We start from the raw sequence: 14,471 nt of genomic DNA, 5'->3' as shown, positions 1-14,471 counted from the left end.
TGGAAAAAAAAAAAAAAAAAAAAAAAAAAAGAACAAGGTATCGCTTTGCAAGTCCTAGCAGTTAGAGAGTGTCAGCAAAGACAGGGCCTCCTATGGCCGGATGGAGCTGACCAGCTGTCCCTCCTCCCGGGTCCTCTCCAGAACAACAGCACGGCTCTTCAGATCTTCAGAAAGCTCTCTGATCCCAAGAACTGGGTCCCTGTTAATCGGTCCACATGCTCTGCCACACAGGAAACATTTGCTATTTTCGTCTTCGGAGCCGAGTTTGCTTTAAGGATCTGGGCTGCCGGATGTTGCTGTCGATACAAAGGCTGGCGGGGACGACTGAAGTTTGCCCGGAAGCCCCTGTGCATGCTGGGTAAGCCCTGGACCCCTCGTCCCGTGGTCCTGTGCATCTCCTCTCTGGTGTGTTATTTCTCTGAGGAAGGTTGAAGCAGCTGTTATGGGAACTCACACGGCACCGTGGAGGCTGCCCAGCCCCTAAACTGCCTCCATGGAGAGCAGCAGCACTGTGTTAGTTTTTCAACACCTTCAACTGAAAGGAGGAGAGGTTTAATTTGGTTCGTGGGTTCAGCCCCTGGGTGACGGGCTCCAAGGTGGAAAAGTCATGGTACACAGGTAGAGCAGAGCAAAGATGCTTAATTCATGGCAGCTGGTTAGAGCAGGAGACTAATGCTAAAGAGGAACAGGCTTGGGACCATTATATGGTGCTCAAAACTGTGACTCCGTTGCCCACCCAGATGTGCCAAGGAGTGTGCTCCCATAATCTACCGAGCATTTGTTAATCCTTTAAAGTTGACAAATCAGAATTAATCATCACAAGCACCAACTTATTAAAAGATGACATTGCTACAACAGAAACCTTATGGAAACAGTTGAGATGAGTAGGATTGAAAATGCAGCAAGTTACACCAGAAAAGCCAGATGTGGTGGCTCCAGGAAAGGAGAAGTAGGTAGGCTGGAGCCCTGGTACTATGGGATGATTTAGGAGATGCTTCTATCGGGATCAAGGGTCCAAGTGCCATAAGCCAGGGAGTCCCACTCTGGATAGGAACCTCTTTGAACCTGGATCCAATCCGTCATCAACTCTGACACACACACACACACACACACACACACACACACGCACACACACACCTACACACTCCATCTGGCCAGCATCGGACAGATCACTCTAAAGGAGAAAAAAAGAGCCTGCTTTAATACAAATACACCTGATGTAGACACAGAAGGAAGAAGAGAGAGGGAGGGAAGAAAAGCAAGAGGGTAAAAGAAAGAAGAAAAAATATGGAAGAACTAACTAAATGCCCTCTGGAACTGTGCTGTCACACACATCCTTTTCTGCTGTCCTTGACTGCATTTCCACGCTACTTATCTCAGCTTTTTCCATGGTGTGGCCCTAAAGCAATGCTACTTTTTCTGTCTTCGACAGGAGGGTGATGATCATGTTCCTGAGTAGCACAGCCGTCTCCTCCAAGGCAGCCTCCCACCCTGCCACTTTAGATCAGGAGCAGCTCTGCCGTCCTCACAGAGCACTGTGTCCATAGCGTGTGCTGTGCATTTGAGGGCTGTGTTTTGCTTTGCTTTTTTCTGTAAGCACTATAAGGGGATAGCTTTGCACAGATAAACTAAAAAACCTGCTCAGTGGAATAGGCTTATCTGTACCCAGACGTTGAGTCTTTTCGTTGTTGTTGTTGTTAATACACCTAGAGAGAAGTTAATGTTTTCCAAGCCGGGAGACAAGAACAAACAAACACTCGGAGGTGTGAGAGAGCACCATGAACTCAGCAAACCATCAATGCATCCAGAAATTTCTCAGGGGCCAAATGACTAAAGGAGCTCCCACAAACATTTCTTTATGTGTGTTCCTTAGAACCCTGATGCTCTTGCAAAAACACTTCTGTAATCAACATCTTTTTTTGCACAAAGTTGCTATCAGAACACAGGTGCTATGAAAACCAGCCCCAAATCAAAGTCATAATGGGAAGGGGAAGGACTCAGACAGCATTGAGATTATTGGCTTGAGTAGGGCAGGGCCGCCATGACTGGCCATGTGACCTGCAAATGTGGTGGAGTCAATAAAAGAGCCATGGGCAGGTCTGAGAAAGAGGCTGCTGAGCTCGGAAAGGGCTCCTTCAAGTATGCCTGGGTCTTGGGTAAACTGAAAGCTGAACATTCGTGAGGGGTGTCATCCGCCTCACCTGTGGAAACTGACACAAGCATTAAGTATCATTGACTCCCCAGGACACAGACTTCGTCAAAAGCACGATAACAAGTGCATGTCAGGCTGACCAGGCTTTTGTGATGGCTGCTGCTTCCTGATGCATGGTGAACTTGAAGCTAGCATCTCCCAGATAGTCCAGGCCTCGGAGCATCCCCTTCTGGCTTCCACGCTGGGTATGAAACAAATAATTGCTAGTGCTAGAAATATTGATTCCACAGAGCTGCTGGAGCACAGAAGAGATGCAAGGAAATAATTAAGGGAGTTAGCACCTACATTTAGAAAATTAGCAATGACTCTGACACAGTGGCTCTTGGGCCAGTTTCTCCTTGGAATGATGATACCATGCTGGAGCCAAGTGCTCACATGCCTTGGTTTAAGGAATGGATGTCACTGGAAAAGATGGCAATGCCAGTGGAACCGCATGGCGTGGAGCTCTGGATTGAGCTCCCCACCTGCTCATCTGGCTGACAAGCCTTTACCAGGTATCTGTAGCACTAGTGGCACAGGTGCTGTCTCCATGGGGCCCAGGGTAACTGGTGCTCTCCAACCTGGCAAAGCTATCACTTTTGCTCCAGTCAGTGTTGCAACTGAAGCAAGGTCTGCTGGGCTGTACTAGGGAGCTCTGAGCGAAGCACTTCATGGAGCCAGGGAGGGTTCTAAAGTCAAGAACGTGTCCCTCAAAGATGTTTATTACGGCAGTACTATGTGTGGCAGCAGAAATGACCCAGCTGTGGAAGCAGCTGACTGCACCTCCAGATGATTATTCTGGGCCACCCCAGCCAAGTCAGTGCTGGCTCTGCCCTGTAATGAAATGTCAAAGAGCTCATACTGCTGGAAGTTTACTGAGTTGATCAAAAAGATTACTACCATTCTGGAGCAAGGAGTGAGGAGATGGCCCAAAATTCCTGAAATCTGGCTGAGCTCCTTTCACTGATATGTGTGTGCAGAGAGCTTCTCTGACTGCATTCCTCTGGGTCCTTTTGCTGTTTGTGACATGAGACAGATAACTCCCCTTCTGTCCTCAAAGCAGGGGGCAAGGAGGCTGCTGGAGCTGGTGAGGTCAGTGTGCCACCAAGCTCAGGGAGCCCCGTGAGTGTCATTCCTAACACCCACCACCCTGTGCTCCTCCTTCGGGGAAGGACCTCACAGAGCTGCTGGTCTCAATGGGCCATTTGGGCTCAGCAGCAAAAGAGTGGCTGATGAAAACAATGCTTCCTAAAACTTTCAGATGGAAGGGTTTTGTGGACCATTTGTGTGTGGCAATTTTAAGTCATTACTTTTTAAAATCAGCACTTTAAGTGGAGACAACCTGGCCAAAAGTGCCATAGAACTTTGACACATTAAAACAAAGTTCAATAAGATTTTTGAAAAAAAAAACATTTTGGGGAAGTCTGTACTTCATTTGTGTAATTGACATCCATGGTGCATGTTAGCGTATTAAAGATTTTGAGAATCCAGCAGGAGCAAAATAACTCCTGTTAATTGAGCTATTTCCAAATTTCCTTGACCATGGGGGCCTTTTTACAGGTTACACCTCTGCAGGACAGTGGGGACATCATAGAGTTGGGTGCTGTACACTACTGAAGGGAGTAGAGAGAAATCAGGTCTCCTTCCTTCCAGAGTAGACTGACTGCAGGAGCCAGCTGGCGCTTTCTGAAGTGTTCCACCCCCTTGCCCATCTCAGACTTCAGCCCTGGCCATAGTGTGCATCTCCCTGTCACTTCCTGCTAGGAGTGCCCCACATCAGGGTGGGCTCAGATCTTTCCACAACACCCCCCTACCCTTCTCTGGAGGTCAGTAGGCCGGTGCATCTCAAAAATGTATGGAGTGATCCTCAACGAGCTAAAAATGAGTGAAAGGACTGGTGTCCCAACTTTCCACCTTCCAGATGGATGACCTCAGGAGGCGTTCGGACGTTCAAAGGACCTGACAGGAACCCATTACAAGCATTTCCTGTTTTGTTTGCTTGTTTTGTCTCTTCTTCCCTGTCTCTCTTCCCACCACTCATGCTTTCCAGCATCATCTCCCAGTAGATTACCAGCGTCCAAGTTCTAGACTCGGGTGATGTTCTTTGTAGAAACCCCATTAAAACTGTCTCAGCATTAGGCCTCCAGCTTCCCCTTCACAGTCTCAACAGTCCTGGTCCCTCTCTCCTTAGTTCATTTCACAGTGAGTCTCAAGTGCTATACGGGGAGATTTGGGGAACTGCTCCAGGGTCAAGAACTTGTGTTGGAGAACGACAGACCTGTGTCCAGTCCAAACTCAACCACTTCTAGCTGTGTGGCCTCAAGAGGGCCACATTTAGCACTCCTGATTCCTCATCAGCCCCCAGAGAATAACCCCATTATCCTGCACGCTTAATGGCAAGATTCAACAAAGCCATTCTCACATTGCTCCCAGCTTGACACATGTTCCTCTGCCACTGGTGACAGCGGCGTTGCCTTCACCTGACATTCTTCTCCCTTTTCTCTGCCACTTTCTTTCTCTTTTCCCAGACATCTTCGTGCTGATTGCTTCTGTGCCCGTAGTAGCTGTGGGAAACCAGGGCAATGTCCTGGCCACCTCCCTGCGAAGCCTGCGCTTCCTACAGATTCTGCGCATGCTGCGGATGGACCGGAGAGGCGGCACCTGGAAGCTCCTGGGCTCAGCCATCTGCGCTCATAGCAAAGTAAGTGGCACTGAGAAGCCACAAGGCTGAGTGGTCCTCTCACATATCCATGCCTTTTTATGACCTACCCTGGCTTACAGTGTCCACAAGGACGGTCATTCTGCCACCACTGATAACAATGACAATGAGGAAGAAGAACAGGACGAGGAAGAGGGACCAGGTGTGGGTGTGATGCAGACAAACAGCCATGCATGGGCTTAGGTCCCAGCTCTACCATATGCAAATCACTTTGTGCAAGTCACTCACCTGTTTGTCTCTCGGTCTCTTCATTTCCAAGTAGGGGTGATGACGCCTCCACCACCAGATGTGAGAGGATGAAGTGAGCTCATTTAAGGCAGCCTGAGATAGGATGAAAGGTTTGGGCTCCACCCAGGCTGATCTGAATCTAAACCTACCTGTGTGACTCTGGGGATCATTTTTGGAACCACTTTGGATCTTTGAATCATGAGTCCTATATTTAGCAGATGGCAATGACAATCCAAGAGCTGGTGTGATGAAATGAATTGATCCATGAAGAACTTTCAGAATATCCCCACTCTTCAAAATCGGTCAGTTGCTATTGTTTTGTAAAGCCCAAAACACAGCGGGATCTTAGTGTTTAATGTACACTAGCTCATGCAGGACTTGAGCACTGTTATTACCATTTTTACACAGATAAGAAACCAGATGCAGAAGGAAAAAGGAACTTCCCCCAAAGTCATGCCGTAGAACACAACCCAGGTAGTGCAGTTTCTGAGCCCACGTCCATTGGTTTGTTCATGGCCATGCTGGTGTTCATTCAGCTCCCCCAGAAAGAAGGAGTGGACTCAACCTTGTCTCCTTCTAGGTTGAGTAGGAATGGATCCCAGATGACGAGAATCCGGTTTGTCTGGATTTATTGAACTCCCTGTGTTTTCTTTCTGCTGCTAACCCAAGCCTTTGGGCCACTTTGCTTTTGACCTAGCTGCTTTGCCTTGAAGAATGGCAGAAAGGCTCTGTGTCTCTGCTCAGGCAGGAAAGGCCCCTATGAGGCCAGTGCAGGAGAAAGGACAGTTAGGGAGCCCAGGACAGGTGTTTTACAGGTGTTTAAGTCAAGGCTGTCTCCCTCACTTCTTGGGCCAGTTATAGTGGGCACCCCTTTTTTAGAACCCTCTGACCACCCTATCAGTAATCACAAATAAGCCACATGTACCTAAATCCTTGTCTCTGGCTCTGCTTTGGGGGGTCTGTACCTGAGAAAGTGAGCCCCTTAGGTGATTCAGGGCTTCTCGTCTAAGTTTAACATGACCAGGCCATCTCCATCCACCTGGAGAGCCCCAGAACATACCCACACATTCCTGCTCCTTGTATCTCAGATGCACCTGCATGTGCTGGGGAATGTTTCCTGGGAGGTAGCATCCTACAGTAGAATACATACAATTTAGGGATCCGATAGGCACTCTGTTTAGAATTCAGCTCTGCCACTTTCCAATCTAAGACTTTAAAGTTGCCATCCTAATTTAATGAGCTTTCCCAGCAGTTAAATATGAATCCTTCCAGCTGTTGATGTGAGCAAAGGTGGGTTTAGAGTCCTGGCAAGCTCTAGAAGCTCACCAATGGGAGAATTTATTATTTCAAATGTACTTTTCTTCACAGACCTTACTAATAAATATACTTTCATGGATTGGTTATTGTGGGCATATGTTCTGAGAAATGTGCCACTAGGTGATTTTGTCCCTGTGCAAACATCATAGCTTGTACTCTGAGAAGGCTGTGGTGTCAGTAGGTAGTAGAATCTTGCAAAACCAATATCATGTATCTGGTCCCTTCTTCGGCAAAACATTATCCTGCAGTGCACAGCTGTGTAAATTAAATTAATTAAAACCTAAAATATCTAGAAATCTTTCACCTTACAAGGCAGTTTCTTGCCACAAATGTTTCGTTCTCTTGTCATGCTACCCTGGCCTCAGAGTCCGCCGGAGCCTTCTTCCCAGAATGCTTTCTTCCCATGACCTTCCACTTCGCCTCCTACAAGAACACAGGCTCATGGCTCCTTCCCAGCTTCAGCCTTAGCCCTGTGTCTGCAGAGTGGAGCTGATTAGCAGCTCTGATGGAAATTGAGCTAAAAATGGCTGCTTCAGGTCCTTGTCCTTTCTCCTGCAGACAGAAACAGATCCCACAATCTGCTATGTACCGCACAATTACTAGGAGACCTGGGAGGTTGGTGGTGAAATTCCTGAGCAAAGACAGGCTCATAGTATAGCCAAGTCCCAAAACAAAGGCAGGACCTCTTCCTCAGGGAGGGGAAGGCAAAGCTCTCTGCTCCAAGACCTAGATTCATGGAGCTCTTGCTGACCTCCAAAGTGTATAGTACTAGTACTCTGAAGTCCCTGGCTGCCAGAGCTGAGAGGAAGCTCCCAGGGGGTGTCCCCAAAGGCCTGGAAGACAGGCATGTGCTCATTCATTTCTCCTTCCATGGATTGTGCAGCAGGCTGGGTTCTATGCTTGACTCTGCACAATGCTCGGAGATGAACGTTGGGAAGTCCAAGTTGATGGGACAGGAAAGGCTGTGCTCCCAGAACAAGAAAGTCCTTCAGTCTCTGCTACCTGCCACACAGACATCAATATCTTGCTCCTGCACATCCTGATGTGTGCCAGACTGGCCTCATCTGTCTTCAGAAGGAACCTGAGTGAGTCACCAAGGCAGGCACATCCAGCAGAATGCACTTACGGTACAGGAAGGAGGAATGTGCTACTGACACTTCACCTCATCAGCTGGACCCCAGTGCCTTAGCCCCAGCCTGCCTTGGCATATGAAGGATTCCAGTTCTGCCACAGAGCTACTAACAAAAATTCTGGAGAGTCAAGATTACCTTGAGTAACATTTTAAATGACTGCAAAGCACAGAATGGGGCCCCATTATGCCTGTCCTGATAATCCAGTGCATCTGGCTTATCTGTTCACATGTGAGCAGATGGATGCTTGCTTAGTATAGCACCAGATGAAAGTTCTGACTTGCCCTGGAGGCAGGAGAGCGTGGCAAACATACCCATACACCCACATTCTGCAAAACAAGAGGCTCACACTCAGACAGCCACAGTGAAAGGATGGACATCCATTCACCTTCCCCTTCTCGACCCCTGCAGGGCAGACCCTCTCTCAGAAGAGTGGCTGGCTGGGTTCTCAGGATGACTAAACCATGCTCTGTGATGTAGCATAAACTCACACCAGTGAGTGCCCTGTGCAGTGGTGCTGGGGAGAAGGCCAAGGCCCATGAACAACCAAGCACAATAAGGAAGTGTTAGAGATGGAGACTGAAAAAACAGTGAATGCATACATTACAGCTAACCTTTCTCTAACTGGGGAGCAAACATCCCAGACGGGACACAGTAAAGGTGGCATGAGTCCAAGGAGGGTCAGAGGCCTTCAGTTGGCCCCTACTGCAGGGGAGGGCGGAAGTCAGTGCTGTCTGTGTGATTCCTGGATCCAGAGGGCAGCCATGGGGAGGACCCAGCAGGACCAAGGCAACTCTGAGGCGATTCAGTGGGACGAGTGGGCTTCACCTCCAAATTGCATTCACCTCTAATCTTGACTGTCTTTCTTTGTGACTCTTTCCCCCTAGCCCACCACGCTAATGACATTGGAGGAAACAAGAGATAGAAAAAGTAGCAGCTAGAAAGGGCGGTAGGGACTGTCTCCATCAGGCTTTTGGAAACTTCCATGCTTTGCTAATCTTTGCTTCCCTGTTACCATTTTTCCTTTAAATCAACTGACTCTTGTGTGCCTACCCATTTTCCCAGTTTATCATGGGATAATATCCATGAAATCATGTTTTATGTGTCACATATGCTCTGTATTAGTACAGAATCATTTAATATAAAAACTGTGGTACCTGTGACATTTTCAGGTCCCTTGTGGTCCAGTCTCTTCATTTTAAAATGAGGATACGGGGCTGTGGAGGACGGGATAATTTGTCCAGGGTCAGTAAATTGGCAGTGGGGCTGGGTCCTGCCTACTAGCTCTCTCTGCATGACTGAGCTTTATCGTTGCTGTGGGTAGGGGACTGCAGAGAACCAAGACTCCTGAGCCTTGAGTTTTACCTCAGATGCAGTTGCCAGTCCCTCCTGACCTCTCACCTTCCCATGAAGCCTCTTGAACTGGATACCAAGATCTCCCTGACAAAACGTCAACCTCTTCTTCCAAAGCCATCCATTTGCCCCTTCCTTGGTGTTTGGAGTAACACCCATGATCTCGATCCCATTTTATAGTGACAGAAGGTGAGAACGTAGAAAAGTCTGTCATCTACCAGTAAACCTGGACCCCTGCTCTGGGGTCTTTGGCTCCAGTATGCACCCAGTGACTTCCCGGTGAATATTTCCCTCACCCTCCATGACCCTTCCAGGAACTCATCACTGCCTGGTACATCGGTTTCCTGACCCTCATCCTTTCTTCATTTCTTGTCTACCTGGTTGAGAAAGATGTGCCGGAAGTGGATGCACAAGGAGAGGAGATGAAAGAGGAGTTTGAGACTTATGCAGATGCCCTTTGGTGGGGCCTGGTGAGTCATCTGGAAAGCAGCCATGCAGGGAGGGACTGACTGTTAGAAACAGAGAGAGGTAGGGGGGCATGGTATGGGCACCGTCAGGCAGGCAACTGTACTCTGTGATCAGAGGTGGGAGACCTCCTCTACCTAAGGACAGGACACTCCCACCACAGGTCGTGTACCCACAATGGACTTTCTCACAGTGCTGTAGGAAGACAGAGCTCTCTACAGTCTGGTTGTGTGGTCTTTGAAGGACCTTGTGTTATTAGCCATAGGCTGTTATCAGGCAGGCCCTACATGTGCAAACACGGTGGCAGATACCTACATGTGCATACAGATCTGATGAGACAGACCTGTGTCATAGCCCTCCACCGACAAGGTATTAAAGCTGTCATATATTAAGTCTCACTTTGTCCAGAGAATAACTCTGAGCTTATCACATTTATTAACATACTTTAAGCTCTGACTCCTTTTAAAAAATGGGGAAATTGAGGCATGAAAAATTAAGTTACTAATTTAGGGTTTCTCAGACATTAGAGCATTTGCCCTAATATTTTAAGGCAGATTTTTTCAGTTCCAGAGACCACAGTTACCTGTAGTCTGTCTGTCCTGTTCTCCACAGACAGGTGCATGTGCTCCTGAACAGGGGTACTGTTGGCATAAACATGTAAACGCACAGTGGAATATACTACATGCACCAGAACAGACACTTGCATAGATTTGCACACGTACATGCACAGTCTATACAAACACACACAGAAGCACAATTCATAGAAATAGCCACACATAAAAATCACACCTTTACAAATGCAGTCATCTCTTAGTATCCACAGGAAATCGGTTCCAAGATCCCCATCCCCCACAGACAGCAAAGGCCACCAGTAGTCACTACACCTGAAGTAAATTGTAAGGCATCTGCACAGGACCTGCACACATCCTCCTGAGTATTTAAATCATCTCTGTATTAGTTATGATACCTAATACAATGTAAACGTGAAAATTATTGGTATGTGTATTTTATTTGTTTAATTTTTTATTATATTGCTAGTTTGTTGCGTTTTTTCCCAAATACTTTACACGCACAGTTGGTTAAATTCACAGAACCTATAAGTAGAGGGCAAACCGTACATGTACAAATGAATATATTCTCACATAAACATGATCGCAATTGTGGGAGTTGTTTACTGACCATAGGTAAGAAATCCTTAACTTAGAAGCAGGCTGTTTTCCCAGTCCTCCCAGATAAGTTACTTAGCACTTGGTACTTTTCTCCCCTGGGGATCTCATTATAAACGGGACCAGCACCTAAGTAGGCACAGAGGCTCAGAGGTGGAACTCAACTGGTCGAGTTCCTCTTCCCGGAATCCCATGTCTGAACTCTTCTGTTCTCAGATCACACTGGCCACCATCGGCTATGGAGACAAAACACCCAAGACGTGGGAAGGCCGTCTGATCGCTGCCACCTTCTCCTTAATTGGTGTCTCTTTTTTTGCTCTTCCAGCAGTAAGTACCTTTGACTTGTGCCAGACAGGACCCCTCACTGCCTGACCCTTCTCAACTTTCCAGCCTCAACTTTCTAAATTCTAAACTCTATCTGTGCCTGCCTCACCCGGACCATCCAGATCCTTAGGGAGTGGGATTCTGTCTTCCATCCCTGTATTCCCAGCACCCAGCACAGGGCAGGTTCTTCATACATGGAAACTCCCTTCTTTTGTCCTTTCCATGTGTGCCATATGTAAAAAGCACATTTCCCTCAAGAGGAAGTCTTGGCATATGATAGAATAACTTCCCCAAGGCCATGCTCAGGGTACTAACAGCAAATAATAATGGCTGGCCCTTATGGAACTCACCATGTGCACAAATCACACCAAATCCTTTGCCTATGTCATCTCATTTGATCTTCACAACAGCACTATGAGTTTGCTGTTTGATTTATCTCCATTCTTCAACTGCCAGATGAAAAACCTGAGACTTAATTGAGTTAGTAAATTTTTCTGGGTTGTAAAGTGAGGAATTTCAACTCTGGCCATTTCTAGAGTCTGGCTCTTAACTACAGAGCATGAAAAGAACCTTCTTAAAGGCAATCTCTCTGCTGTCCCCTTTATCTACTGTTCTTCTGTTGACAGTTTTCCTCCATCAGCAGCATTGCCTTCTCTCTTTTCCTAAGCTATTTGACTTCAAATGTGTGATGGAATCTCAGTTTTCTCTTGGGTGAGACAGATGAGAGATGTGGGAACATTGCACTATGTCTAGGTCTCTTGCATCTCAAAAAGTATGTTCTTCTATCCAATTAATCCACATGCAAGTCTGACCTGGAAAATAAAACAGATCTCAATTCTTATAAAGTTTGGCTATAGTACATGTCCCAAGGGACAGTTCAAGCTGTTAAAATATTTTTAAAATTCGATTAACATTTACTGAACATCTATTTTGTGCTATACCACATACTAGACAATAACTATATATTATCTCACTACTTACATGATGTACTATTATCTTATGGCCCTGTGAAAGAAACTGAGATTCAGCATGATGAAAGACCTGTCCAGGATCTCAAGGTGGGATGTCAGGATTAGATACCAGGCCTTCCTGACTTCAGGCTATTCCACTTTTCCAAGCTCCCTACCATCTCAAGAAGGAAGGATCTTTCCCTCTTCCCCCTTTCATGTAATGTTGTCATTATGGAGCCGTTGAGGCCTTCATCACCTGCTGCTGTCTTGAAAGTGGGGCTGAGGTGCTGCGGGGAGTATGGTGGGGCTGACTATGGTCTGGCTTTTCTCCCCAGGGCATCCTGGGATCAGGACTGGCGCTCAAGGTGCAGGAGCAGCACCGTCAGAAGCACTTTGAGAAAAGGAGGAAGCCAGCTGCTGAGCTCATCCAGGTCTGGCTGTCTGCAAATACACTGGAATGGGACCTACAATGCTGTGTGTGTGTGTGTGTGTGTGTGTGTGTGTGTGTGTGTGTGTGCGGTATGCACATGCATGAGCACACCCAGGCAGGAGTGGCCCTGCTTGCATATGCATACTTGTGGTTCCTATGAGCAATAGCCATGGTTATCCAAATGACCTGTGTGTGTCTTATTATTGTCCCATCCATGTTCTAGGCCAACAAATAAATAAATGTAAGACTCAGGGATGAGCTCATCAGCGTTTCCTACTAATGTTGGAGTAGAGAATTTTGCTTAGGCCTGTGGCCGTACAGGCTTCCTTCTTATTCTGCTTCTTACCCCAAGCTGACCTAGAGACCTGTAGAGAGAGTCAGCCCACAGTGCTGTTGCTTAGCCACTAAGCTACAGAGAGAAATGCTGTTTCTTCAGGTCTGCCAAAGACAGATAATCTGAAAGATGAAGATATTTCTTAGTGAAAAATAATGAGCCATGCTGCCCATTTGTCCTACCCAGATAATGATGGAGGACCAGTAGACTCCGAGCAACTGCCCACTGTCAGTCACCCTGTCTCCCCTTCTGTGGTCTAGGGACAGGGCCAAAGAGTTCCTCCTTACACTTCACAAGGAATACTTGCCTCATGACTTTATGGATTGTTGGGAGCGTGAGAGCATAGTGAATAGGAAAATTGTGTGCCATCTGTAGTTATTTGAATGCCGTCTACTTGTGAGCTTGTATCCATTGTGGTGGGTGTCTCTGTGGGTCTGACATAGCCTGGTAGATGATGGCATCCTATATATTAACTTTCTAGGCCAGTCTTAATCTCTGAGTCAGTCCCATTGTCCTTTCCAGACCCCAAAACATCAGAACATCCCAGAGCTTCTAGCACATTAGGATCCAAGCATTCTTCCCCAGGTACTCTTTGTACCCAGAAGTGGCACAAAAGACCTTGTCTGCTTTCTTACCTAACTGAGAAGACTCTGGGAATATTCTAGAAAGAGAATATTCTAGAAATATTTTTTCAAGGATTTTATAGCCTTTTCTCTCTCTCCACTCCAGCTCATCTCTCTTAACCTCTGCCCAGGACAACACCAATTCCAAAATGGTCAGGAAGTTTCTTTGCCCAAAGGAGACACAACAAAGCAGGAACCTCATTGTCTCTGAGTGGTAGTTCAGGGCACTCTCAAATCCATAGGAATCAAGGGCATAAGCATTTATCAGGTTATACCACGTTTTCTCTGCCCCTCTTTTCTTCTCAGGCTGCCTGGAGGTATTACGCTACCAACCCCAACAGGATTGACCTTGTGGCAACTTGGAGATTCTATGAATCAGTTGTCTCTTTTCCATTTTTCAGGTAAGTGCCCACTTCTCTGAATGCTCAGGCTGTGACTACCTTCCCTCCTGTGGTCTGTGTACTTTGTACTGGAGTCATGGCCTCAAGGTTTCCTGCAGGATGTCATTCAGGGAAATAGGAGAATACTTTCCATCGTGTGGTACCACCTAAGAGTTTAAAATAAGCTTGCTCCCTAGGCCACACTCCAAGCTAATTAAGTCAAAGTCCCAGGGACTAAAGCCCAAATATCAGTATTTCATGAGCCCCCACACCAAGTGAGTTCAGTATGCAATCAGATGTTACCTGTTTGACTGAGTGAAGTAGTTGTTAACAAAAGGTCCACTTGATGTATGAGTAGGACTAGAGGCTGAAGGTACAGGAATAGCATAATCAGATATCCTAGAAATTTGGGTGTTCCCCCAACATGGCTATAGCCTGAACTCAGAGACCACCCTGGGCTTCAGAAAAGGGAAGGTGGAAGAGAAAGGCAGGAAAAATCATCTGGAGACCTGGGGATGCTATTTTGTGTTCTCAGCAATGAAAGATGGAATTGAAGACCTTGAAAAAAATTACCTCTTCCTATGTTTAGCATATAGGAAAAGAGAGATGGAAATTAATGTGTGTTGCACATCCATGTTCCAAGTGTCCAAGTTCTTATTTTATTTGATTCTACAGGTATCCCATGAGATAAGTCAGAGGTTCTTAAACCGTAAGGCCCATTAAAATGGAGGGAATATTTTGAAAATGCAGATCCAGCATCTATCAGGAGGGCTGGTAATAAAACCATCTTGAATATGAACTCCCCACATCCCCATCCTGAGGAGACTGACACAATGGCCCAGTGCCCACTTGGAGACAGGC

The 14,471-nt window shown here is 46.8% G+C and overlaps 1 protein-coding gene across 1 annotated transcript in view; it reads left to right on the top strand.

Annotated features, from left to right (window-relative positions):
• Positions 1 to 14,471, top strand: part of Kcnq3 (potassium voltage-gated channel subfamily Q member 3) — a gene marked incomplete at its 5' end in the record, with an annotated part of 298,267 nt that overhangs the window by 245,226 nt on the left and 38,570 nt on the right. Inside the window, 6 exons of the mRNA XM_010629624.2 lie at positions 232 to 358; positions 4,720 to 4,892; positions 9,253 to 9,408; positions 10,786 to 10,896; positions 12,179 to 12,274; positions 13,537 to 13,631. Coding sequence (XP_010627926.1) covers positions 232 to 358; positions 4,720 to 4,892; positions 9,253 to 9,408; positions 10,786 to 10,896; positions 12,179 to 12,274; positions 13,537 to 13,631 — 758 coding nt within the window. The remainder of the gene's footprint in view (positions 1 to 231; positions 359 to 4,719; positions 4,893 to 9,252; positions 9,409 to 10,785; positions 10,897 to 12,178; positions 12,275 to 13,536; positions 13,632 to 14,471) is intronic.

The sequence above is a fragment of the Fukomys damarensis genome, unplaced genomic scaffold (assembly GCF_012274545.1).
Source record: "Fukomys damarensis isolate Sample0158 unplaced genomic scaffold, DMR_v1.0_HiC HiC_scaffold_5, whole genome shotgun sequence".
NCBI classification, from domain to species: domain Eukaryota; kingdom Metazoa; phylum Chordata; class Mammalia; order Rodentia; family Bathyergidae; genus Fukomys; species Fukomys damarensis.
The sequence above is the reverse complement of the archived record's forward strand: the minus strand, read 5'-3'. Positions and strand labels throughout refer to the sequence as shown.